This window comes from Erithacus rubecula (genome assembly GCF_903797595.1).
Source record: "Erithacus rubecula genome assembly, chromosome: Z".
NCBI classification, from domain to species: domain Eukaryota; kingdom Metazoa; phylum Chordata; class Aves; order Passeriformes; family Muscicapidae; genus Erithacus; species Erithacus rubecula.
In genome coordinates, this window is record NC_136661.1 from 14,294,608 (window position 1) to 14,321,471 (window position 26,864).

The window sequence follows — 26,864 nt, forward strand, 5'->3', positions numbered from 1 at the left end:
TGCAGGTAAAGTACCTAGCTGTTAAATTATTTCTCAGATCTATTACCTCACAAAACTAAAAATATAAAAAGTCCTGTAACTCTGAATACACCATTAGTCACAGCAATCTTTCACTCTCCATAAACTGCTTTTTCTGGAAGGTAAAATATTTAGAACACTATTTTTCCACAGTTCTCTCACCTGTGGAGACTTCTTGCTCACTATTTCAAAAATGAACCAACATCTCTAGCACCAGAAGGAGTTTTATTGCATCAATTCTAGACCCAAAACTGCTTGCCTCAGAGCAGGTCTACCTTACAGCAACTATCACAGCAGCCTGGCTCACAGAAATGAAAGAACAAAAGACACAACACCTCCCATCTTCAACTATCACATTAAGTGGTAATTTCAACAATTAAAGTTGTTTGCATACAGTTGGTATAAGTCAGAAATAATTAAAATAAATCCAATGTTAGATGCAACAACGGTTGTATCAGTTCCACGATTCTACACAAGTAACCAGATTGGGGAGGGAAGGGAAAAAAATTAAAAAATAGAAAAACAAACCCACATTTACTACTAGATGTCTAGTCAGTGTGTATTTTCATCAATTAGCCAAGGAATATACTAAATTCTCCCCTATAAGTGACAGATTACTGCACAAATGAGTCCACTATAAATTAATTATGGTAGTTTCATTACAACAATTGAAAATTTCATCTCACCTCAATGGTGGGTGGATCTTCTCTCTTTTTTCTTATCCATGCTGAAAAAAAAAATAAAAAGATCATTTCAAAGATTATAAACAGCAGCAAAACCCAAAATTATTATGAATTTATAATAGAAAGAAAATATTTATGAAAAAATTACAATAGAATTCATCACAACCTGCCAAACTTGTAATTTCCCAAAATGTAGGCACAAGATGTTATTTCCTGTTTCAATACTCCATCATCAGAGAAGGGAGGCATGAGGGATGGTGTCACCTCTGTGCAGACACCTTGGGCACAGTTTACACATCACCTCAGTCACCAAAACAGGGCTTAAAAAGCAGGGCTTTTGGCACAGGGCTATTGTTGAGCTTGCAATACAGAGCTGAGGTGCACCCTAAGAAAATGGCCAACTGACTAATGGAAAGTAAGAACAGCCTTAGACCTTAGCCTTAGACTCTGGAAAAAAAGGGATTTCTATACATGTTTCAGATATTCTTAAAGCTGAAATCCTTTTTAATAACCACCAGGTAATGCAGTAACCTTTTTATGTTACTACTAGAATTTCTTCACAGGCATGAAAGGTACAGCCCCAGACCTGACTGCAGAGCCTTGGACTGAAGCACACCATGTGGCTCTGTGGGATTACCCTCTCCCAGGAGGGATGGGTACTGTGACTGGGGGAAGGACCCTCCAGTTAATTCGTGCTGGAAAAGACAGCAGAGGGATGGAAGAATAAAAGCAGTGGCAATGACAGTTGTCCTGTGGGTGAGATTTTCTGAACAAGTCCACAGACATTTGCCCACTCCCATCAGTAACACTACTGTGTTAGCTGGGACTGTCAGGAGGCAACAATCCAGATACCTCACTGCAGATGCTGACAGGTCTCCCTTTGTACAGTCAATGAATCAAGGGAGAGAGCTCCAACTACTACAGACACTAGTTAGAGGAACGACCTGACACTTTTTACAAATACCACTACTCCACCATTTTTTCCATGCCTTTTTAATCCACACAGTTGGTAGGTTCTTGGTTGGATAATTCAAAGACGTTGGTCTTTTCTGCCCAAATTTTTCAAATTTCTTAGTAGAACAATGCAAGTAGCCAGTAGCCAGTAATGAACAGAATGACAAATGTAAGGAAAGCCATTTCCAAGTGCTGAGATGCAGCAAAATGTTATTTCATATGTTTGTTTTGATAATTAAGATTTTTGTTACCATGCTTGAAAGTTAGAGAAAAAATAACATTTTGCTATAATGCACTCAAATTCCTGGCCTCACTTGTTGCAATCTATAAAGTTTCAGAATGCTTTAAGAAGTAACTCTTAATTTTCTAATACCATCTGTGCTATATTTTGAGGAAAACCAAGGAATGATTTAGACAAGCCTAAGACACTAAATACTGCAGAGAGCCATAATATCATCTCACTTCTCAAAAGTTCAGAAGGTGAAACACGAAACACCATGGCTTCAGCAGCAGTACACAACTGGTTTTAGGGAGAATGCCTTCCAATTAACATATGAACAAACAATAGAACAGCTTGGAATTTAGCCAGGATGGCAAGGTCAACAGCCTTGGCTAATAGTAAATTTTAACAGTAAAATACCTGTAAAGATATGAAGCAAGGTAATACTTTTGGTTCTTGTATATCAGATGCCACTTCCTAAAGATACGTACTTTTAAATGTCTTTCTCAAACTACTTTTCTTAAAAGCAGTCCCTGTCACCTCTTCTCAGTGGTCCTAACAAAAAATAGATCCAAACTTGTCATTGTGGAGAAGTGACAGGGCTATGAATAGTCAACATCACCCTTTCTGCAAGTTTTACGTCAGTGGAAAGAAAAACAGCTCATTAAGGTAATTCAAAATACGACTAAGTGATTTTCTATTAAATCTACAGAACTACAGAATTTTTTGCATGTACATGTAGCATTTACAAACATTTAAATTTTGCAAGGATTTCAAACTGCAAAATCTGGCACGCTGAGACACTAAACTGAGACTGTCACTTCTCAGCTGGTAGCCTTGCATACACTCTGTAAAAAAACAACCCAGGGTATTGAAGGAAAATCTTATCAAATAAGCCTTTCCTCCTGACAGAAGTTACCTTTCTCTGTACTTAGCAACAGTTTTAGAATACTGAAATACTTAGCAACATCATTCAAAAAAAAAAAGCAAAAAGTAGTTTTCAGTTATAGCGAAGTCTGTATACTAGACACTGATTAATAAAAGATACAGCTGGAGAAAAAAAAGGAAAAATACTAGTTCAAAATGTCTCATAAAAAGTAAAGCTTTGAACCATCAAAATTTAACAGATTACTTTCAACAAAATATCATCTTCTACCTTGCATGCTTTGCTTCTGACCTATGGGATAGGATAGTTTTCAATTCCACAGCTCTCAGCATGCAAAAATTTATTTACTTTTTTTGAAATAGTATTCTCTTAAAACACCAGCTACATTTGATTTCAAATTATTATAATAACTGATCCCTAAAGAAAGAATTTTAAATACCCCAAGACTTAAGCTGCAGGTAGAAAGTACTTCTGAAATATAAACATTACAATAGATTTTCTTTTAAGAGTGTGTCACTTTTAGCAGCTATTTGACTAATGATTTTCAGATGAACAGAACACTTCTAGTACATGATTTTATCATTTAATTATCTACCTTGTCTAAAAAGCTGCAAACAAAACAGTGAAGGCAACACAAGCACGTATGTTCTGTGAGCAGTACATATTTTCATTCATTAACTGAACTCAGTACCAACTCACAAAAGCAAAGAAACAAACCTTAAATTAGGCAGACTTTTCACAACAAGCATACCATAAAAGAACTGTTATCTATTTAAGCACATAAATAATGCACACAGTTTTAACATTGTGCTCCATTTCTTTCCAGTTATAACACTTGAATACATGATTTTATTGGAGCTATTAACCTTCAGTTTTTCTAATAAATGCCAGGAGTACAAATCTTTTTCAGCATAACCGTACATAAAACTTGTCGGCACGAATATTGATACTATTTTCTGAATTACTACAAGTAAATTAATTTTAATATTTCTCATGAACTGCTTAAGAAAGTCATTATGTAATGAAGATTTCTTCACTGCCATGTAGCTGAGGGAGGAATATAGTACAAGAATTTACTAAAATCTTTTTATATCCAGAAGGTGAAATTAGATTTAACATCATCATATTCCTCTATGCAAATTCATTTCTCAAATATTCTTCATAAAGCTCAAGATGCAATACAAGTTTAAAAGCAAAGAAAACATAATCTGTTTTCAGTACATTTTAGCACACTGCAGTTTAGCATTTAATAGTTTTTAGATCAGTCTTTTAAAAAAGTACACTTTACTAATAATTCACCTGGCCACTCCTTAATCTCTGGGGATAAGAATGGGAGGACTCTAATATACTTAATTCTCACCAGTTTTTATGTTGTTCTCTTTGAGACAGGAGGATTTTTAAAAGCCTTTCACATGTTTGATTTTAAGTTATCAATAAAATTTTGAGCACCCAACATATGGTTCAAAAAAAGCACCAACACTTCATAACTCAGGTAGAAGAGAAATTAATGGTAGCAAAGGGAGAATGTACAGAAATACAACCAGTTTCCTACTGAGTTACCACTAGGTTTAACAAAATTCAAGTAAGTAATATGTTGAAGTATATATAATTTGCATTCTCTTTGAGAAATATATCTGTGTATATAGTTGAGTAAAGAAAAAGTTTTGCACCTTTCTTTATGATTTGCATTACACCTTTGGTGAATGCACTTTTAAATTTCTGAACAGTGTTATACCATAGTCAAATATTTGTTGATGGAAACAAGGTAGGTAGGTAGGTGCTTTATTACATTTTATTTGAAAAACATATGAACACATGCATATACTTAATTAGAAGTTGACAGTTGTAGCTGGGAAGAATTGTTACATGACATTCCCATTCCCCAAGTTAATAAAACAAAATGCATTCACCACTGTCAGCCAAGATGTATTAAACCTAGCAGAGAAGGTAACATGTATGTACAAGTGCAACCAAAACATCTGGACCTCAGAGCCTTGGCAAAATGAATTATTGCAGCCATTTAAAACTTCTGCAATTTTATCTGGATGCACTCATTCTAATTCCACCTTTATCTAAAAGGAATTTTGCAACTAAGCTGGACGTTTCCCATCTTGAGACATTTGCATTTTTTCATCAGCACTCATTTGCATTCTTACTAGCATGCATGAAATTTTCATTGAACTTTAAGACTCCTACTGGCAGATAATATAATTAAAGAATTCCCATGTAAATTAAGAATCCCATTAATCACTAAATGCTACCAAGAAAAAGAAAAGAGAGATTAGGAGTAGATGGCAATAAAATGCTCCATGAAGCTGCCATCTCCTGAATCTCTGTGGTATGTAAAATTACAGATCTTCCCTCATGAGCACTATTGGCATGTCTTGAGGAGGTAAATTACACATTCTCCAATAGGTGAACATTCAGAACTAAAATACAGAAATGTTGTCTGTTGTGTGCATCCATACTGCCTAAGGAAAAGTAGGCACTCACACTTGGAAGTGAAATACAGGAGACTTCACTGAAACAAAACTAGGCAATATTTGTATTATACATATGGATTGCATTCTAAATTTAGAACTATAGTACAAGAGGAAATATACTTTTAGATTTTTAATATTAAAATTAATTCAATTTTATGTGTACAAAGAACTAACACTAATGATAACAAAAGCAATTCTACTTTAGTTTTACAAAAGCCTGAATGGACATTTCACAACTCTTCATAAAATTCACTGGTCTGAGAACATAGACAACTCAAAAATTAAGAGCACTTAAAACTAACATCTTCAGGATAAAATTTCCAGACAAGTCCTTCAGGAGTAAACCCTTGGCCTTGTATTCAGTAAGCTCCCAGGTCCAGTACACAGAGTCAAAGAAACAGCTTGCATAGATTGCATCTGTGATCTGGATGATGCTTTATAGTTTTCTACTTGGTCTCCTTTACCTTATTACATGTTTAAAACTTGATAAATACAGCACCAGAAACAGTTCCTTAGGTTACCAGCTGCCCAAGTGGAATATCTGAGGTACAGAATCAGATTTAACGTGGTCCCTCTTCCAGCTTCTCTGTTGCCACTCCTTCTACTATTCTTTGTCCCTGGTTTTGTGAAAGTTCTCCTCACACAAGTGATGCCTGTAAGTATTTCCAGGGATGCTACTTTTATTAATTTTGGTCACAAGAGGTTTCTTTCTGTAGTCATACAGTCGGTCCTATGGTTGTGCAGGGTAACAAAGAAAGGGAAAGGGTGCTGGGATGACTGTTTTTAAATGAGGTGGCCACTAAGAACTGTCCAGAAGTGAAAAAAACTGAGTCCTGGCAGAACAAAGACAGTACAGATAAAAGCAGCTCTCTACAGGTCCCAGAAAAGGAGGACATAAGGCAACAGACTCTTCAGGACAGTCCTAAAAATGAAAAGCCTGAGATAGGAAGGAGAGCTAGCCAAAACTTAACCAGAGGACATGGATGTCAAAATACATACACAGGGCTTGAAAAGGAGGGCCCTGGAGGTGTGTGTGCCTAGCAGACTCCAAGAGCAAATAGAAAACAAAGTAAGAAATACTAAATAAGTTTCTAACCTTATATTCATTTTCTACTGTTCAGAGAAAACAGCAAATATTGTAGAACTCCTTCTGCAAAGTCTCAGGCTATTTGCTGGAATGATCAGCATCCATAATAGCACAACTTGTAACATGAACACCCACAGAAGGAATGTACTGGGAAATTTTCAAGCATCTGGACAGAAGACACAGTGAAAGTTCAACACAGGTCCTGTAGGCCTGGGAAACTTCTAGACCAATGTTAAAGTGAAAAAAATTGGGACAGAAATGTAATGAGCATTTCAGCAAAGAATGTAAAAAAATCTTGAATTAAACTGTTCTCACTCAGATAACTGGCTTCTATAAAAATATTTGAACTATCTACACTTTTCATTCCTTCTTATTTTTAACTAATTCAGAATGGTTTTTTTAGAGGAGACAAAAAAGAAGCAATGGTGAATTGAAATTCAGAGCATCCTATATCCTTCATATCTTGCAATATATAGCAAAGACATAATAGGTCTTTGAACAGCTTCCATACCCATAGCAGAATACCAGTTCTGGCTTTTTAGAATTCTACATCCACAAAACCATTTGCAAAGGTTAGACTAGCACTGGACAAAAAAAAGTACAGGTTAGTGTTTTTTCCAGAATTCCCATCTTTATCTCTCAGAAACATACACTACACACTCATTCTGTTTAATAAATGCACCAGGGAAAAAAAGCACGCATGTATCTCTTCTTTCTGGAGAAATTCAGTAGTGTTGCTGGTGAGTAATGGTATTCCCTAATTTAGTTTTCCCACAAAAGCTCCCTAAATCACACTGCTGCCTGCTTGCTCCCTCTCCCCCTCCTCTTCCACCCTTCCCCACTTGAAGATGGCCTAGGAGGAGGATGGCAGGCACAAAAGGCAGAGATCACAGGATGAGATAACAATTTACTGGAAACAGCAATGAGATAAGAAAACAAACATGTATTGATACTAATAATAAAAGCATACAAAAGTAATTTACATGCAAAAGGCTCACCAAGATTGATGTGAGATGGCTACAGCCATGTTTTCTCCCAACCAGAAGCCACACCCTTTTTCTCAGAAGCCTGAGGTGGTGTGGTATAACACCTGGATTCTGGTCACACCCCATCAGCCACACCCTCTCCTGGTGATTGCAAAAAAATTAACTCTGTCCTTGGCTATAATAGAACAAATACTTAAGAGGAAAAAACTATTACTCAATATGCAAATTTTCCTTTCCTCTGTGAATTTTTTGTATTTGCTGACAATAGAGAAAAACCTCACAGTTGCAAAGATGAGGAAGTTAAACAATAAAACAATAAACATAGCTGATAAAACCAGGACTGGCCAGTTAATTACTTCTTCCCTAAAACAAACCAGAACAGGATGTCTTGATTTGAAAAGTGTGTTTCAGGTCTGGCAGCTGCAGCTCTTTAGGTAAGTCCATACGACTATGAGGGTATGTGATATTTGACTTCAAGGTCTTGTCACACACAGCCTCCCAGAAAATCTTCCAGGCACCACACTGTCAAATCACATGGATTTGTGCTAAATTTCTGAAGAGAGATATAGCAAAGGCTTTTTAGTACTACACAGATCCCAATAGCATGAAGAAATGGGTTTGTATAGCAATTTGGTTGAACACTTTAAGACCATCTGTGATAGGATGATTAGCCCATAGCCATTTATATTGTGTTCCTGTTAATTCCAGCCAAGTTCAGACAGAGACTACTGAACTGTCCTGGATGAAAAGGAGAGAAGGAAAGCATAGTTACCTGAAGCTTCATACATGCTTCTTGGTGTCTGTGGTGCAGTCTGCATGACAGTCACAGAGAACTAAGATGAGCACTGATGGCTAGAGAACTTTTGGATGAGCTAAAAGACCTTCAGAAAGCTGTATAAATAGCATTCATCCATTCAAGCACCAGATGATTTAGTTAGGACAAGCCTAAGAGGTTGCTGCTCTCCTTCAGAAGATGGCTCTCTTGGACTGACAAAGAAACAGAAACAACTAGATCAAGACTTGCCAACCCCTGTGGGTACTGCAGCAGTAGATGACAGAAACTGCTGATACTGTAGTTACGCCACAGTTGGCAAACACTGCCAATAGTGTTGAAACACCTTTCAGAAGCTTTCAGCTCTCAGTTGATCACAGGAAAAATCCTAGGAATTAGTGTAATGATAGATAGTACAAGACAAGAATGTTTTCTATTTCTCTACTTATTCCATGAAGGAATATAATGGGCCTGAAGTCTTCTCCTTCCTCAGTATCATCTCCCTCAGAGAAGAGCATCAAACGTAGAGAAAAAAGAATGAGGTAAAGCAGGTATACTAAGACATTTCCTCAAAACATTTTGCAGACTTTATTCATTTGCAGCTCGTGGACAAATTGAACTACAGTAATATCTGTGTATAAGAACAATCTTTCTTCCATCAATACTTTTAATATCTTATGGAACTCATGCAAACTTCTAGCAAGCAGAATAGTCGACGACAAGGATTTCCAGAGCTTAAATACAGACTGCTTAAAATCTGTTGATTTTAAACCTACCAACTTCTCGGAGATGCCTTGGTATTTTTCTCTCCAAAAAGCATGTTGAGTGATGGGCGATTCCTGGGATTTCTGGCTTATGCTGCAAAGTCCTGGATTTCAAAATGTTTAACCCCACACTTGGCTCAAGCACCTACCAGCCTCAAAGACCAACATATACTGCTTCTGTTTTTCTCTCTCTCTCCAAGAGCTGACCAGCTAATTCCAAGAAAATGCAAAAGTTTCCCTGAAATTTTATTATATCCCAAATTTTCAGACACGAATTTAATTCAGTAGCAGTTGGACAAAATGGTTAATTATTAGCAGGTTCTCCAACTATCTACTAGATTGCACAAGTGAGAATATAGGAAACCAAATACACCATACAAAAAGCAGCCCCATCACTTTGCCTCCAATATACAGGTCAATTATTAGATCTACATATTAATATTGCAGAGAAGGAATAATAAGGAAGTTTTGTATTATTTAATGCATTTCATGCTATTTATTTAACCAGAATCTCCACAGGCACAAATATTTTCACATCTAATAGGAGAAAATCATCTCCACATAGGCTTTACTTTTATTAAGTAACAACTTCTCAAACAAAATTTATCCTATTAAAGAAGTTACTTTAAGAATTTGTAACTGTTATGCAGTTAAATAAAACCCTGTCTTACCTAAAATGAAAGATAACAAGTTATTTTTTCACACAGTCGGGCTTTCCTTTAAAAATACAGAACTTATATTCAATATAAAATTATCTTGAAATGAAACCAAAATATTTACCTTCCCATTCTGCTGGAAAGTCACCAATTTGATACTGATATGCTTCACGATTTACTGCTTCTACAAATCTTCTTTCTGGTATAATCTGCCCTATAGCAGAAAAAAAAAACAAAAAGAAAGAAAAAAATATATATTTATATTATATATTTTATATATAATTTTATATAGTTATATATTTTAACATAATGTACAATTATGTCATTATGTATAATATATATTTATATATACTATGTATTAGATATTATGTATTTCTATATAAATTTATAATTGCTGATCAGCTTATCATTTTGAGAGAAATGTATTTATTCATGTGAGTGAAATGGCATAAATGATGAGAACAAAAGATTAAAATTGAGAGAATTACTACCATCTAGATGTCAATCTGAAATGTTATATTTCGGTAACTTCAAGAAAAGCTTCTATTTTCTATTTCCAAGTTGACTTGTATTATTGATGAAAAACAGCACTCAAAGCTCACTGGTTAGGTTTGCAGAGCAGCCACATCATCTCCAATCACTGGCAACTGCCTTGTGCTTGTGAGATTTTTTTCAACTGCTTATAAACTAGATGTTTTTTTGCTAAAAACAAAAAAATAGTATATAAGAAACTGATAGGGAACATTCAGTTTATTAAAAGGGGAGATAGTGTGGTGAACCTGAATCTATATCCACTTTCTGATTCTATTAACAAAGAAGAATTAAAAAGTAAGGTGGTACACAGCAGACTGACTGTCAGGTATTATGCTACTGTATGGAGAAATAGTATCTTAATTTGCTTTTAAAATTAGGAAGTACTGGAAATATATGCAGGGTTTCCATCCCTCATAGGGAAAAACCTAACAATATTCCCTAAGCTCTTTCTACCACCTTTTTCCTCTTCCTGGGGTGCTGATATTGAGAAATTTGACATTTTGAAGAAACGTGAAGTACATCTGCATAAAATATTTCATTTTATAATGAAGTAATTAATGCAGTTCATTCCTTCAGTATGCTTTCAACAAGTACTTCAACTGAAGTTATTTTAAAATTCATACCAGTTGGGACTTGGAACCATTAGTAGCTAAACTCTACACTATTATTCATTATTAAGTATTTAATACAGTAGCATAAGAACTTGCATATAATCTGAAATTAATTTTCTAAGATTCTTCTTATCTTTATGTTTTATTTTTAAGCAATGCAATATTTTTATTCTTTCAAGATGTGTCATCAGGCAAAGAATATTCTGTAGAATGTTTCATCTTCAAAATTAGATATTTTTAATCTGTGTTGGAAGTTATATGACTGATATTTATTTGTTTTATAAGTATACAATTCCTATATGCTGATAAAATTCTAGCTTGTACCTTGCTGTAACACAACTTTTTTTCAACAATATCGTGGAAGATTGAATTTCTTATACTGTTTATCTATGAAACAAAACAAAACTACAGAATTACTTTCTTCCCATGCAGAAGATTTCCAGAAAAGCTGAAGAGGTATCTAATTAGGACTGATTCTACACAAGTCTCAGAAAAAACCCACTCTTCTCCAGTCTTGTAAAGTTACTAGACTTTACTGTTAGAACAGCATCTTTTAAAGAACTGTCCATAATTTGAGTATTATGCCATCTGAATAAATCACCATTGTAAAGAATAGTGAAGAACCATTTTTTTTCCTAACTGCCACCACAATCTGTGACTGGTATTATTTAATAAAATATTCCACTTCTTATTCTGCTGCAAGCTTTCATAAAATTCACATAAAAATTCATCCTTCAGTTCCCACAGTCAAATCACACTGTAGAGCCAAACTCAGAAACATTTCCCAAATGTGTTCTTTTGAATACTGCTGGTGGGTTTTAAGCCTTTCTGCATTTGTGATGCACACATGACACTAATTAACTTCAACAGTCTGATTTGCCTTGTCCCCTAGGTTTTTTTTTTGGCAGGCAGACCACCACTGACAAATAATTTACATAGGCCTTTGTAGGGAAGATCACACTGAGGCCTCTTTAGATGTAATTAAAACATTTTACAGTTTAGGGAAGGTTTTTTTTTTTCATAATAAAGATTGACATTATACACTGTATTGCTTCCTATTAATTCATTCTCATATTTTCAAACGAATACTTTGATCCTTTCCACAGCAATGCAAGAAACTTCTCTTGTATGGGCACACACATGAAGCAATTAAAAATTGCACCAAGAGACAGTTCTAACTTAAAAATTACCCTCATTTTCATGTGGATGTTAGAAACACTGATGAACCATTAACGATTCAATATTATATTATTCAATATTATATACATAATAAAATATAGCCAATTGTGTCTTAAAACAAAAAGCAGGTCACTTCAGAAAGAATTTACCAGAAGTACAGAATATTCATATAGAATATCAGATACAAAATCCTTTACACTGAACAGCAAAGTAGCCAAGATTTGCAGTCCAAGCCTTCGAAAGGGCCAAGAAGCCTAAGCAATTGACAGATATTTCAGCAAGTGATACAGTATTTACATATGTTACATTTATACACTTTCTTACTTCACATATTTTCTCTAAACCTTTCAGTCCCCCTCTATCAAAAAACCAATGCCTCATAACTGAAGTGACTTTGCATAAAAGCCTGAAAATTAAAGTGTTTAGCAGAAGTTTTGTGCCTGCTGGCATAAGAAGGGATTGTCAATGCCAGCAAAGGAAATAGTGAAACAGAGTTGGCCAGCCTTATCTATAGACCAAGGAGCCTAGAAACCAAGTTATATTTTCACAACAATATCCATGGTTAACAGTAGATAGGCACAGATGTTATAAAATTATTATTTCAATTTTTCACTAACTTCTAAGAAAGACTCTTTCTATAGGCAAAATATCCTAATTAATCCACTGCACTCACTAAATATTACATATATATATGTATTTACATTTAGAAAAAGCCTTTGAAGAAACTTGCAGATGGAAATAAATAATGAATCCTGAAATTGTAGTGTTCTATAATCAAATTATTACTATTCTGATACAAATTGTCTAAAAAAACTAAGTATAAACACTATTCTAAAGATTTTCAGCAATCCTAGATTGATTTTCACCATTTACAAAATCATTGTTTGAAAGGTTTCCTGCTAACCCTCAAACAAGTTTGTACAATGCGTACAGCTAAACAAACTATGGCACATTTAATCAGTGAGAGCGGAAATGGGACCAGCAACAGGGAACTGGATATTTCTGGTACCTGAACTGAGCTAGTTGAACAGGAGCCCCTGTGAGATCTAAAATATCATCATGGTTTGCAGTCAGCAGATGGAAATGGGATCTCCCTCTCCACGCTACTATGTGACAGGAAGAATTCACATTAAAACTGAATGAATATCAGATATTCATGAGAACTCAGGACCAGGACTCTTTTGGCTTGCTGATTTGCAGTGTCTGCATGCTAAGAGACCATGGAAGAAACACTACAGTAAGATTTTTTATTTTTTTTTAAATGCACAGACTGAATATGCAGCCTTTGTGAATTTAAGGCAAATGGCCTGCATACCATTTTGCATGGCAGTGGTCCAAACTTCATGACCAAAGAAGCATTTTTAAAGCACACCTTTTTACTGAAGTGCTATCTTTAAAGAGATAAAATTATACTTCATTCCCTAACAGCCTATTATTTCCTTGTCAGCAGCCCAACATAAACTTCTCCTACTCAAAACAAAGGTTTCTAATTTTTTTGCAGCGGTATCTTACAACACTCAAGAAACAGGTTACCCATTTACTCCCTGTTAGGCAATTTCCAAATAAACTGTAGTTTTTGGTAAATGTGAAACAGTACTTAAATTACCAAAGCAACTGAACTATGAGCAGGTCATCATACAAAGTAGAGTATATACTACTTCTTGAGAAGTAACAAATGTAGATTTATGTATCTATAGGCTGCGGGAGAAGCCCACCAATGTCCGAACAAGATAAGAGTTTTCATCTCCACTGAAGAAGAGAAAAAGTTTGTTGTAAGGACAACTCTTTTAAAGGTGAGTATTAATTTGTGAAACCACTATCATCCCTTTGCACAGATTTTTAGCTGAGGGAGTCTGTTCACTGATGACTGTCTTCATGTTACCTTGTGGTCATAATTCCAGTGATTCTGTAATAATTATCTTCACCTTAGGAAAGACATAAATATTTTAAAATAGTATCTTTTTCCCCAAAGAATTGTGATTTTTTTTTTCCCAAATCTAGATTTCTATGAGGTTAATTAACTTTAGCTTAGTGACAAATTAGTAACCTACCCCAGTTCATTATATTTATTCATACAATAAATGCAGTATTCTGAAATACAAAAACATTAAGTATTTGCCCCTAACATCTATCACTTACCCATGTAGTTATTTCTTCAATAATTAACACACTTGAAATGATCTAAAATGCTTTATAAAATCATAACAGAAACACATTTCAACTTTTAAGAGCAGCAAGGCCACAGATGTTTGATGGTTCTGATTTCCATCAAACGGAAATGAACCAGACTTCCAGTTTTACAGCAAACTGATTTCTGAACTGATTTCCAGTTTTATAACAAAGCAGGATCAAGCAATATTAAACTTGTTAAGCGCTGGTTCAGCAAGTCAAAAAAGCTGTAAGTACTCATGATCAAAAATAAAATTTTGCTCTTTCTATTTACATTTCAACAGAAATACATTTGGCTTTCCAGAGTTGTCTGCAAGTACTAATTTCTTCCCAAAGAAAGACAAGTATCTTCAGACTTCTGAAAGTTTGAAGCCAGGGAAATTGTTTCCATTTTTGGGAACATGTACTGGCAAAGAAAGAGACTCACATACACTACAAACATCACAGGCCGTTTTTACTTCCCAGAAGAATTGCCAGCTGACAAAGTCAGTAACTTCCTCTGGGATTAGTGCCCATGGAGTTTATATATATTCACACAAATCTTATGTTTGGAAAACCTGCTCTATCTTAGACTGCGGCAGCTAAATAAAGCAACATTTGTTTGAGAAACAACTTTCTTCAAGGGACAGACAAATCACTCTGCTAAATATCCACTGCCATTGGAGCCCCTGAGCTCTCTCAATCTGGCAGCAGGATGCAGCATCATCAGTTCCCACTCCCTGCTTACTGGTAGTAAGCCTTCTGTCTTCATCCTCATCTGTGAGGCCCGAAACATACCATGTCTTTAAAAAGAAGCACTGTTTTGTAAATGATTCTACAATAACGCTACTGGAATTATGCAATATTACATTCTTTTGGGAATACAAGTAAAAATGATACTAGCACAAATGACAATTCCTTGGAGAGCTGATGGAAGCTCAGTGGTCTGTCACAGAAAAGCTTTCTCCCAACTGATCTTTCGGTTTCTTTTGGTCTATCAGATTCAAGAAACACTTTCCTACCAATTACTGTCAAAATGCGAATAAATCCAAGAATAAGGTGCTGAATTTATTCTGTAAATGTATGGAATGTGGCTTAAAATGGGAACTTAGCTTGTATAAAGGGAATTTAGCAAGCAGAAGTGAACAATAACTTGTACTCTCGTAAATAAAAACATAATGCAGAGAAATAAACAAAAATGTGGTGATACAGGGAAGAGAAACAGGTAAATGACAGTAGATGTATGAATTGTAAATAAAATGGAAAATCACAGCCATGAAGAATATCTATTCTGCAATATGACCCAACACAGCAGTGTTATGGACTGGTTTGGATGAGTCATTACATTTCAATTAGAAATCTTTTGCAAAAATTCATTTACCATCTCCACTTTTTCCAGAATAAATAGAATTACTACAACTAGCTGCACACATATTCTCAGAGTAATAGTGCTACTTTTGGGGTTTAGTATATTTTAACAGATTTTACAAAAGGATTACAGGTGTTGAGATTTGCAAAGAAAATTCAGTCTTATACAAGGTCTGAACACAATTACAACTAATAGTGTACTGCACTTGAAGGATTAAAAAATACTTATTTTACTGTGTTTGCTTTTCATTGTGGAGGTTAGGGAAGAACACTCATCAGTTTCAGCCACAGTCAACGCAACAGTTCAACTTCTGAAGAAAGTTAGGTAAAGTACTTGAGATGTATTACCCACTTCATGTATATGCATATTCTACAAACATTTAAAGAGTCTTAAATGTTATTCTTTTTTTCTACAAAATGGTATCTTTCATTTATACAGAAATGAATAATGTTTTGTTTATTTGCTTAGAGTTCAAAGATAAACAAGCATTTCAAAGGCACTTTTAAAAATAATATTAAACAACACATATTAGCAATATTTAATTGATATTTAGCAATACCCTAATTGATATTTAGCAATGTAAAGTCATTTACCATTCAACAGATTTTTTTTTACACTCTCTTCAAAGGTTTGTTTCTTCAAACTGGCCTCTGTGCATGCACCCATTAAGTTAAGGGTGCATGGGTTACTTTCCAGTAACACTGATCTGGAGAAAAAAAACCTTATAAGTTTAGCTGACTTGGCAGGCTCAGGGTGGTGTAGGTGGTGAAGATATAAAAAAAAAAAAAAAAAAAAAAAGCCCAAGGAATTGCAGCAATACCTGATCATCTTTCAAAGATATTTTGAGTAGAAAAAGACTTAAATTTCAACAACTGAGAACAAGGACTAACTGTAAGTCAAAGCTTTTTACATCTGAGTCAACATATTAATTTTATTTTTTCACTCAACCCTCAGACTTTCTGTGGTTTCCCTTCAATTAAGAGCAAATGCATAAAGTCCATATTGAGTTTTCCCTGTTTCAGTTTCGCAATCCCAGCTTAACTAAATTGTAGACCAAAAGAAAGAACCAGAGGTCTGTGTGCTTTCACAGTGTTTAAGTACCTAATCATCAAGTACTTAAATACCTATTTGAATACTCATTGGTTTAAGAAGCTATTTGAATAATTGTCAGTAAGTTTATACAAAAATTTCTAAGTAAAAGCATTTACCCTGATGCCAGAGAAAGAAAAGAAGAAAAAATACTTTTGGATGGCAACCTTTGGAATTGTATAGTTTATAACAACTCTAATACAAGTGTTTAATACACAGAGTTTACAGCCACCAAAACCACAAGCTGTGATACTTGCAAATACTATAACCAAAAATTACACATCTACTCTATTACACTTTATCAATTTAATCTCTAAAATGCAAACTCTCAGAAATAGAGACACTCAGAGATTTTCATTATTGCAAAGTTGCTCAATTAACCTAATTAGCACTCTAACTAATTCTTCTCTAGTGCGAGCAGCTAAGATATGTGATCCCCATCTTTATATTAAGATGTCACACAAGCACATTAATTCTTAAATATCAAAACTACATGAATTGTGTCTCACCGTGCTAAACCACAACTCTGCACTGTCCAGCTGTTGGAACTCGCATTTTTATTGCTGCAACACTTGAGTGCCTACTGACCTCAAAAGTCATATTTGTTGACCTTCCTTAACTGCAGCAAAGGATGGCACCAGTGCAGACTACAAACTATGAGGAAAAGGCTTCTGAACAATGCTTGGTGTGTGTTGCTGCCTTGCAGTGCATTGAGAGCTGCAGGCAGAAATCTCTAACACCAAGATTAAAGCAAGCAGCTCCACACTGAACTTCTCTCACCACAGTCTTAAAATACACAGATATTCTGAAACAAAGTTGTCAACGGATTGACAAGATACAGCTTTACTGCTTCTATCAAAATAGGAGATACTTCAGAAATATTTGACCTTTTCCTTCTCCTGATCTCTTTTTTCCATAAAACCAGAAAGAGACAAATATACAAAATACTGTAACCAAATAAGATAACATTTGTTATATACTATTATAGCATTTGTCTCAATGACATTTCTTATTAATTGTTTTGGTAACATGAATTTGCTTAATGTGAATGCATATTTATTTCTTTTAAATGACCAACATTATGAGACTTGTCACTCAGAGAAATAAATTCATATCTTACACATTCTCTTCTATCTGTGTGTGAATGAAAGGGAGCATGCCACAAACGAGATGAGATTTTCACCCCTAATAAAGATAACCTATTCTAGTGTGTTTCAATACCATTCATTTTCTATCCTGGGAATTTATTACAAAATCAAATTACATGTGTGATAAACCTGCTGTAATTATCAGGAAGAGTCTTATTTTTCAGTTTAAGGACACTTCTCTGATTTACAGTTTCATTTTACATACTGTAGGGATGACTGTATGTATATTTAAATATCAAAATTCAGACATTTTTAGTTCAAATCAATTATACTGAAAAATCTTTCCTCTCTGGCTGCCTATATTTCTCTTTAATCGTGGTCAGTATGGGACCTTATTATATGTAATTTGTTATTATAGTGCTGAGTAAAAAATGCTAGCTTCACAAGTTTTGTCATTTTCCCCCCACTTCCCCTGCAGGCTGCTATTGTTGATGGCCTTTATGGAAATATAAATTCAATCAGCAGCTGCAAATTTCATGAGACGTCCATCTTCATGTGGAATTTCTAACTGAATGTCAAAACAATCTGTGGATTTCTCCCTGATGAAACACACTTTGAATTGTAAATTTCTGCAATTTTCTCATGTTAGAACTTGAGCTGCACTAAAATAGAGCCAGCCCAGATATAGTGCCTGCCAGATCGAGACAGGTAATTTTCCCCCTCATTATCTCAACTCTGACAATATAAGGGTTAAAAATAACTACGAAAAAATTGTTTCTTTTTTATTTTACATCTAAAAAATCCCATTTTTTCTTTTTAGAAGAAAAATAAGTAGGCTTTCAAAACACTCCAAATACTCTCAAATCAATTATTTGAAATGTCAATTATTTTTTCAGTATTTTGCAGTGATAAACCCCCAGAAATTAGTTGCAATAGATCTTAAAGAATTTCCTATGGTGCCAAAATAGTTCATAGAGATAGTTTGTTTCTTCTAAGTCCCAGCTTACATTAAATGTTGATGGAAAGCAGAAAATAGATGAACAAATTACAAACATCAAGACTTGACTAGAGTTTTGAACTGTTTACTGTTTCCTGAATAAAATGAAACAAAAGTTTCTCATTCATTCATGATGTAGTACCTTAGGAGGCACACACAGCTTACCAAGTACTTTATAGCACTTCAAGTATTCTGCTTTAGGGAAACATTTGTTTCTCTCTTCTGTAATCACTGACATGAAATATGTAAAACAGTACTGCTTTACCAATTTGCAAACTAATTTGTCTGTTTATTATATAGAAAGGAAGTAAGAAAAATTCACACAGAGAAATTAACTACTAATGATTTATCTATTCATGTAACTGAGAAATGACTTTCTGTTTGTTTTCTTCTCTCTGGGGATAAATATTGTGGTGGGATGGGTGAAGGGTTTACTGAACTGCACTTCACCATCGCTGAAAATAATGACATTATATTGGATGTTTCATAACAAACACCACATTCTAAAACACAATACCATCTTTCAGCTTAGAGAAAATTCAAATGGGCATCATCTTTTTGTATACATCAACCTTCCAGTTCATTATTAGAATGAGGAAAGAAACCCGTAAGTGAGCTACAGAGCAATTCCATTGCAAAAGACTTTTAGCATAAGGTTTTATCACTTTATCATTTCTACTCCTTTTACCACTGCATCATTTCTTCAGCTTAGTCATTCCCTATTCCCTGTTACCTGCCCTGCATTCTGGTTTATGTGAACTGGAATGACCTGAGAGATGATCACAATTCCAAACCCTCAAAACTGATCTATACACTTTCCCTGACTGGTTTCTTAAACTGAAGTATAATTCACTGATTTAAAAAATCAATAAATATGCAAGAGCACTAGCCTATGTAAAAAAATAAAGTTAGTTTCCAAAAAAACACCCAAGGAAAGAATGCTGGCATGCAGCTGGAGAAGGATTTGCACTAGTTAGGCAAAATCTTATGCTCTGGCAAACAGGCAGGTCAGAGGGGCATGTTGCTCAGAGGAAAATTACTGGGCTTCCTACACTTATTAAACTGAACCTTATAAACTTGCCATTCTTAGAATGTTCTCTACTCAGCACGACAAAAACAACTCTCAACTTTGCTGAAAATGTTATTTCAACAGAACTCTGATTTTGTTTCATTGAGATACAACATCCAGATCAAATAATTCTGATACTTTCACATTTGCATTGTCATACACTTATTAGCTTTAACAGCAAAACAGACACACCAATCTCTCCTCTAATACAAGTAATTTTATATAATGAAGCAGATGTTCTGTTATATATGATCACAAGTCACAAGTTTTAGCTATAAACTCAGCTTAGGTAGGTAGTATGACCAGAAATTACTGCATGTATTATAATAGCTTTCATTTTAACAGATTCTTTAATATTATTTGGTTATTTTTATCTGTGGAGCCTACCAGAAAGGAAGGTAGGTATAACAAAATAATCTAGTTCTATTTCATAAAATATTGAGAGTACTTCTGATAAGAGTTTGTAATAATTGCAAATCACAGGAATAAAGAATCCTTCCTAATTGTATTAATCATTGTATAATAACTGCCCTCTTTAGGATTTAACTTTATTTTGCATTATTTCAAAACCTAACCATTTCTCAAAACAATTACTCTTTTATTTTATCCGCATCTTCCAAGTTCTAGGCCATGACACTTTATTAAAAGTGCAGGGTGCTGAAGCACTTCCAAAGGAAGCTGAATAAACTTCCATTGAATACATTAAAGTGCAGTTTTCTCATTTATGTGTGGAGCCGGGCTTGCAACCTCTAGGCATCCTACCAAAACTGAAAACACCAAAGTAATTCAAAACTTAGTAAATGAAGTACATGAAAACTGAAAACAGTGTTAATAAGCCACACAAAGCTGCATAAAAGAAAACCCACAGTGGCACATACCCAACTGTGATCCTTGAAAACCTAGTATGATCTATGTATTTCCCCAATGCCATCTTCTGCACTGTAAAAGCACTGAAGAAGTGTGATTCCTTTTTTCTTTCCAATATAACCTTGGATGACACTAAACTTACATTTTGGCAAGGTATCAGAAGTAACACAAATAAACAAAAATAACTTTTATGGCCTTAAGGTGCATCACCTGTAGATTGCATTACTTTCCTCCCACATTAAAAGCTTTGCTCTTGATTTAATAACATCTCCTATGCACACATGCATAGAAGTTCATGAAGATTTCTTTTTTCTCACCTTCTTCATAAGACAACTAGATAAGATTGTAAATGGCAAGGCCACTTTAAAAGGTTGGGAGCACTACCACCTAATGCAGCTGATTTTTAAAATACAGCATAATCATGGCTAATACTGGAAGAAGGAAAAAGTGAAGTGAATAATAAAAAAACAAAAGATCCATTACTTTCTCATTCAAAGTATTCTGTTGCAAAGCAGTAATCTAATCATTCCATTCACAAAAAACTTGAAAAGTATCTTGTTGAAAATTGATGTGAAGTTTAACCAAGTCTTATAAAGCAAACAATAAACAGTTTTCAAAGCAGGCACACACAGTGGTTAGAACTGTATTATTTGGAGGACAGTCAGCTGATTCACCTTAGCCATAAAATACACACCCTCTTTGCGAACATGAACGTGAGTTCTATGTGGCCTTCTTTCTTTTGACAAGGAAGCAGAGATGTGACACACAAAGAATATTGCAACAGTGTCCAATGCCACAACCTTGTACCTAAATTCTCCCAGGAAAAGCCTATAGAAAAGCAGGTAGATCCCAGCAAGAAGAGTAAAAAAGAAACATTATAATTGTCACCTTGAGACAGAAGGAAACAATCATAGCACTTCCATCAGCTGATAGACCCCTAGAGAAAAATTGTCACATTAACCCAGTAAAGTCCCAGGAAAATTAAAAAGTGAATGGGAATGTCAGTTTATCCCTCAGGCAAAACCTGGTTCGTTTCTAGAATTCTATAAGCATTGCTTAGATAATGGCATCTATAATAATACTACATCACCCCTAATATACACAAGGTTTATCTTTTAAAAGGAAACATGGTTAATATCCAGTCTCTCTGAAAATATTTCTCAGTTTAATAGCAATCTGTGCTCAGGTTTCCAGAAATGCTTGTGGTTCCAGCCCTTTAAACCATTAGCAAAACTGTAAGAATAATGATGTTGCTCAGTGACCTCCAATACCACTATTTATGATAGCCTCGAAAGCCTCAACTGGAGTGATGCCATGACAATTCATACATAATCAAGCAAACATTATTCTTTTTCTGTTATTCTATGCATTAAGTGTAATTTTCAAATATTTTTCAGCAATGAGATGATCAGCAAAAATAATTTAGAATCATCCAAAGATCCTAAACAGGCAGTGTGCACAATACAAGAGTTCTCTAAAGCTTGATGTAAAAGGGAAAAGATAATCATTATACAATTTCTAGGTATCTGCCACCAAATACTAGCTTTCCATGCTCATTAGTATTTACAATTGCATTCCTAATCCCCACTAAAACTAGCACAAGTTTCAATGTCTTTCTTTCACTCACTCAAAGATTAGCTCAAACTGCTTTGTTATTTGCCTGCTTTCTCTTGACAAAGGGAAAAAACCCACTAACCAACTACTATCAAAACTGTTCCACAGTTGTTTCCTGTGACATTCCATCTTCTCTACACTTCCCTACCTGAAGGGCATGAGTCTTACAGAATTTAGCAGTCAACAATACAGACAGAGATGTTAAAGACTCTCTACATTTAATTCCTCTTGTAATCTGCATCACAAATAGCAGGTACACACTACTGCCCAACAGAGAAAGCATTGAAAGAGGAGCACTCACTGTGTGTTGGGCTGCAGTACACGATGTGGCCAGAAATGTGCATTCTGTCACCATCTGTTGACGCTGGCTAGGTAGTGCCCCTTATCTCCATGGCACATATTATCTGCCAATGGGCCATTTTTAAAACAAGATGGGGCAATCATCTTTATCTTTTCCACAACCCATCCTCCCTCCAGGAAGATATCTTCTGCTGTTGGGCCATTAAGACCCACTGTATGACTGATAAAATTAATCATCCCATGGGAGATGCTCCAGCCAAGGGGAGGAGCTAAGTCTTTCCCACCTAGGTAAAAACTGAGATTTTTGGACAGCAAGGTAGCTTCTTTCCACTGGATTTGAGAGGAAATCTGGACCTTTCCACATCATCCCTGGACCTTCAGAGGAAAACTGCACCTTCTACAGGAGCACTGCTCCAGCTGAACCACATCTGCCACTGCAGGAGGACTGTAGCCACCATTGAATGGCACTGCTACCAACACCCTGACTGACAGGGTGTCAGGCTGTATTCTGACTCTGTAAGGGTTGGGATTGTTCTTTGTAATACTGCGTGTCTATTTTAATTTTCCTAGTAAAGAACTGTTATTCCTAATTCCCCTATCTTTGCCTGAGGTCCCCTTAAATTCAAAATTATAATAATTTGGAGGGAGGGGGTTTACATTCTCCATTTCAAAAGGAAGCTTCTGCCTTTACTGGCAGACACCTGTCCTTCAAACCAGAGCACACTGAAAAGGAAAACAGGAATGTGGAATTCTTTTCATGGATTCTCCCATCGAAGGCTTTCCACACCTTTGGAACAAAAAAGAGGCAAGCATAGGAAATCCACCTTTTTTCTGAAGGCACACAGTGGAAGTTCTGTCTATGTTACAGGGTAGTAGCTATCTGACTAATCCAACATCGTATCTTATACATCCGTCAGACAAGTTGTCTTCTAACAGTTTTTTTCATAATTTAATTTTCTTTAGCACCTATGAAACACTTATTAGGTATACACTATCTACACACTTATTAATACTATACTGAAGAAACTACCAATCACTTTCCTTTTAGTTCACTGTTTTATTGTTTTTCAGATGCAGACATGCTATTTGTTAGGTCCTTATTATACTTTTAAAAATATTCTAATGAGTAATAATTCTACTGTCCACATTAAAATTTATTTTACATTCTTTCATTTTACAAGTTGCAGGTTCTTTTTCTCTACATAGAATTAAATAGTGTGTTTCAGACCTCATTCATCTTCAGCCATTTTTTTACTCATCACATTTACCCAAATCTTAAGATGCAATAGCATCTTTTCTTTTGAGCCAACCCTAAGTCACTTATGATCCTTTTGGCCAGCTTCCTTATGCTGTATCTTTTCCTAATTAGCAACATCACAATTTTTTCTAGTCAGCTCCATCTTCCTTCTAGTCCACTCTTTTCTTCCCAGTTTAATTGAACTGATTGAAGTAATTTCATTTAGTCCAACTAGATAAAACATGTAGACATATATACTTACAGATTCAAATCCAGAACTGACACATTCTTGAACCTCATGGCACAGAAATGGCTCATTATTTAATAGAAACACCTCAAAATCTCTGCATCTGCCCTTGTTCACTTATAAAATGCACCAGAATCTCATTGTGCCAATGTCAGTCCAAAAGTTTGCCACCTTATTCATGCAGACGATGCATTCTTGCCTAGAAATTATCTCCTATAAACTGTTTCAATTTCACTAGCAGTTTTGAGGTCTTCTATTACATACTATTTCATGATAGCATAATTATTTTAAAATGCTAACTTTAACTCTAGCATCACTTTATTAAGTGAACTTCAACATAAAATTTTGAGTCTGCCAACATCTCTTCAAAAATTTGAACGTTTTTTGAAAATACTCAAAACAAAGCAACACTAAGTGAATGATAAACTGCCATCTAAGAACACAAAATTTTCTAAATTCACAGAAATTCATTGTTGGCAAGCTCCTTCAGCAGGACAGAAGGCAAACTACAGAACATGCCTCAGGAAACAACCCTGGGAAAAAGAGGTGTATGCAGCTATTCAGAGATATGCTGGTTACAGACAAGACAGGTAGTCAAAAGGGGTAAAATGTTATTGCTACTTGTGAATCGTTACTAAAATTATGCACAGTGGTTGCTATACTTTTCACAGCTTGAGGGTATGGGGGGGGGTAGGTGAAAAGTCTAGTGAATATTGCAGTCATATCATAATTTGTGGGGCCACTGCAGAGCCACAGAAGGAACAGAAAAAAAGATTGTCACTTGAGATAGGCTAGTTTCAAATATAAAATCACTTCTTTCTTAATCAAAACTGTACCAAGAGTCACCTTGGTAAAAAGAAAATTTAAAAAACCCAAAAAAGAATAGAATAAGCTGTCAGTTTTAGAAATTATAATTTGCTTCAGGGAGTAAATGTTCTACCCAATTGAACAGATGGAATTTCTTATTGTTTGTTAGCTTGATCAATACCTAAAATATAGTTTAAATTAAACTGAAAGATACTGCCTTCTAAGGAGAGGTGCACTGTCCCAAAAATAATGACTGCTGTAGAGATTGAGTGACATCACTATTCACATTATACATTAATGCAATAATTAAACAAAATGTTAAAGATTAATACACAGTGGTTTAATTCGAACGAAAACACCCACATTTCATATTGGTAGCTGTCATGGGTAAACAGTATTTTGTGTCTCTGCTTAGGAGAAGCTTGTGAAATTTAGCAATTTGTTGTCTGGTGGTTATTTGCCGTTATTTCTTGCCCATTGCTGCTCTGCTTATTAGAAAATGTTATTTTTTTCATTTGCATCTACTCATACTCATTCCTGGTTGGTGGAATTGGTTAAATCTACAAAGGGAGGGATTGGTTGAAGCTATAAAGGGAAGCAACTCATTCTGAGTGTTCACCTTTAGTGTCAAACCAAGACAGCCGAGGAAAAAAAACACTAAAACACTGCAGCATATAGACTCCTCTAAATCTCAAATGCCCATACATTTCTGCTCAATTTTCCCCTCTGAACTGTTCCACTGGTTCCAAAACCAGTTACAAATGAACCAAATCTAAATACCAATCACCATCTGACATTACAGCTCCCACCAAAGAGTGTTTTTTAAAACTTTTCAGTCCTTTAAATTCATTTATATATTCATTTATATTCATAATGAGGAAAACATCTGATTCAATCTAATCCTTTTCTGCCTCTCATCTTATTGCCAATGTTAACTTATTTGGCCTTTCATGGTATTTCCTCCTTACAGTCCTTCAACAATATTGCTTTCAAAAAAACTGCCAGTACATCTTTTTTCAGTATAGTTACATGTTCTCTCTACACTACTTCATTGGTTTCCAGGTTTTTCTGTTGCATCAGCAAAATGAGCTAGAAAAGCTTCAATGCAGTACTGCATTTACAGCAATTGTTCTAACAGCTACTCTCAGAAATATGCAACTCATAATTATCTTGCAGTACTTAAAAGACCTCATGGAACTGCCTGCCCTTCATCCCCTCTTGTCTTCCTGTGTTTCACCTCTGGAGACAATCTTTGCAACACAAACACCCTTCAGAAAAGTACTTGTAGTACAGATACCACAACCTAACTCAAATCACTTCTACTATTTCTTTTTGATTCAAATTACTGCTAAGCACCTTCCACAGCTCTGCTGAGTTTTCTATTACTGTTCACCATCTTGCACACAGAAGCAAATTCCTCTCTACTAAGAGTTTAGTCTTGCCTTCTTACCATCTCTCGCTCTTTCTCTCTCTCTCTGGCTCCCCCAAATACGTGTATAACATTCATATAAAAAGTAGCATGTCTAAACCACAACTTATTATCCTCTTTCCACATATTCATGATAAATGCCATCATTCTCCTCTTTGCTTTCTGGTCCTCAGGATTTCTCTCCAATGTGTAGGTTCTTTCTGTGTAAGGTACTTTCATGAAGACTTTCCTGACTTTCCACACTGCTAAATCTGCCATTCAGGCACAACTACAATAACATAACTTTTCCTTGACATGGCACATGCATCCCACCCTACTCATGAATTTATAACACTGCTGCAAAGATTGGTTATTTGGTCATGAACTGTGGGAACTAACTGTGTCTTTAGACACTCTACAAGGTTTGTTTTTCCCTTGGACTACAGTGTACTTCATTTTCAAATTCCTGTGCAAGGAGGACTCTCCTCTGTACCCTTCTCCTCTTCCTACAGCCTGAGATAGGTGGATTTCTATCACATATGGGTCTGTATCAATCCAGCAAAATCCATTTTCTGTCTTCTTCACTAAATGGAAGAACTCCATATCCACAAAGTAATTTCAAAGTTTTTTTTACCTTCTATTTGATGTGATGCATAAAATATCTACCATAAGTGTTTTTGCTAATAATGATGGCCATTACTATCCATATCTACTACAGTGCCTCTTCTTAAGCATCAATTTTCAGCACCTTGAATAAAGGTTATCCTCCCATCTCAATGACCAAGCAGGTA

At 35.2% G+C, this 26,864-nt stretch overlaps 1 protein-coding gene across 1 annotated transcript in view; it reads right to left on the reverse strand.

Annotated features, from left to right (window-relative positions):
* The window catches only part of NDUFAF2 (NADH:ubiquinone oxidoreductase complex assembly factor 2), a 53,531-nt gene that overhangs the window by 11,650 nt on the left and 15,017 nt on the right, over positions 1-26,864 (reverse strand). The window contains exons 2-3 of the mRNA XM_079329840.1: positions 9,634-9,723; positions 705-745 (exon numbers count right to left, since the gene is read on the reverse strand). Coding sequence (XP_079185966.1) covers positions 705-745; positions 9,634-9,723 — 131 coding nt within the window. The remainder of the gene's footprint in view (positions 1-704; positions 746-9,633; positions 9,724-26,864) is intronic.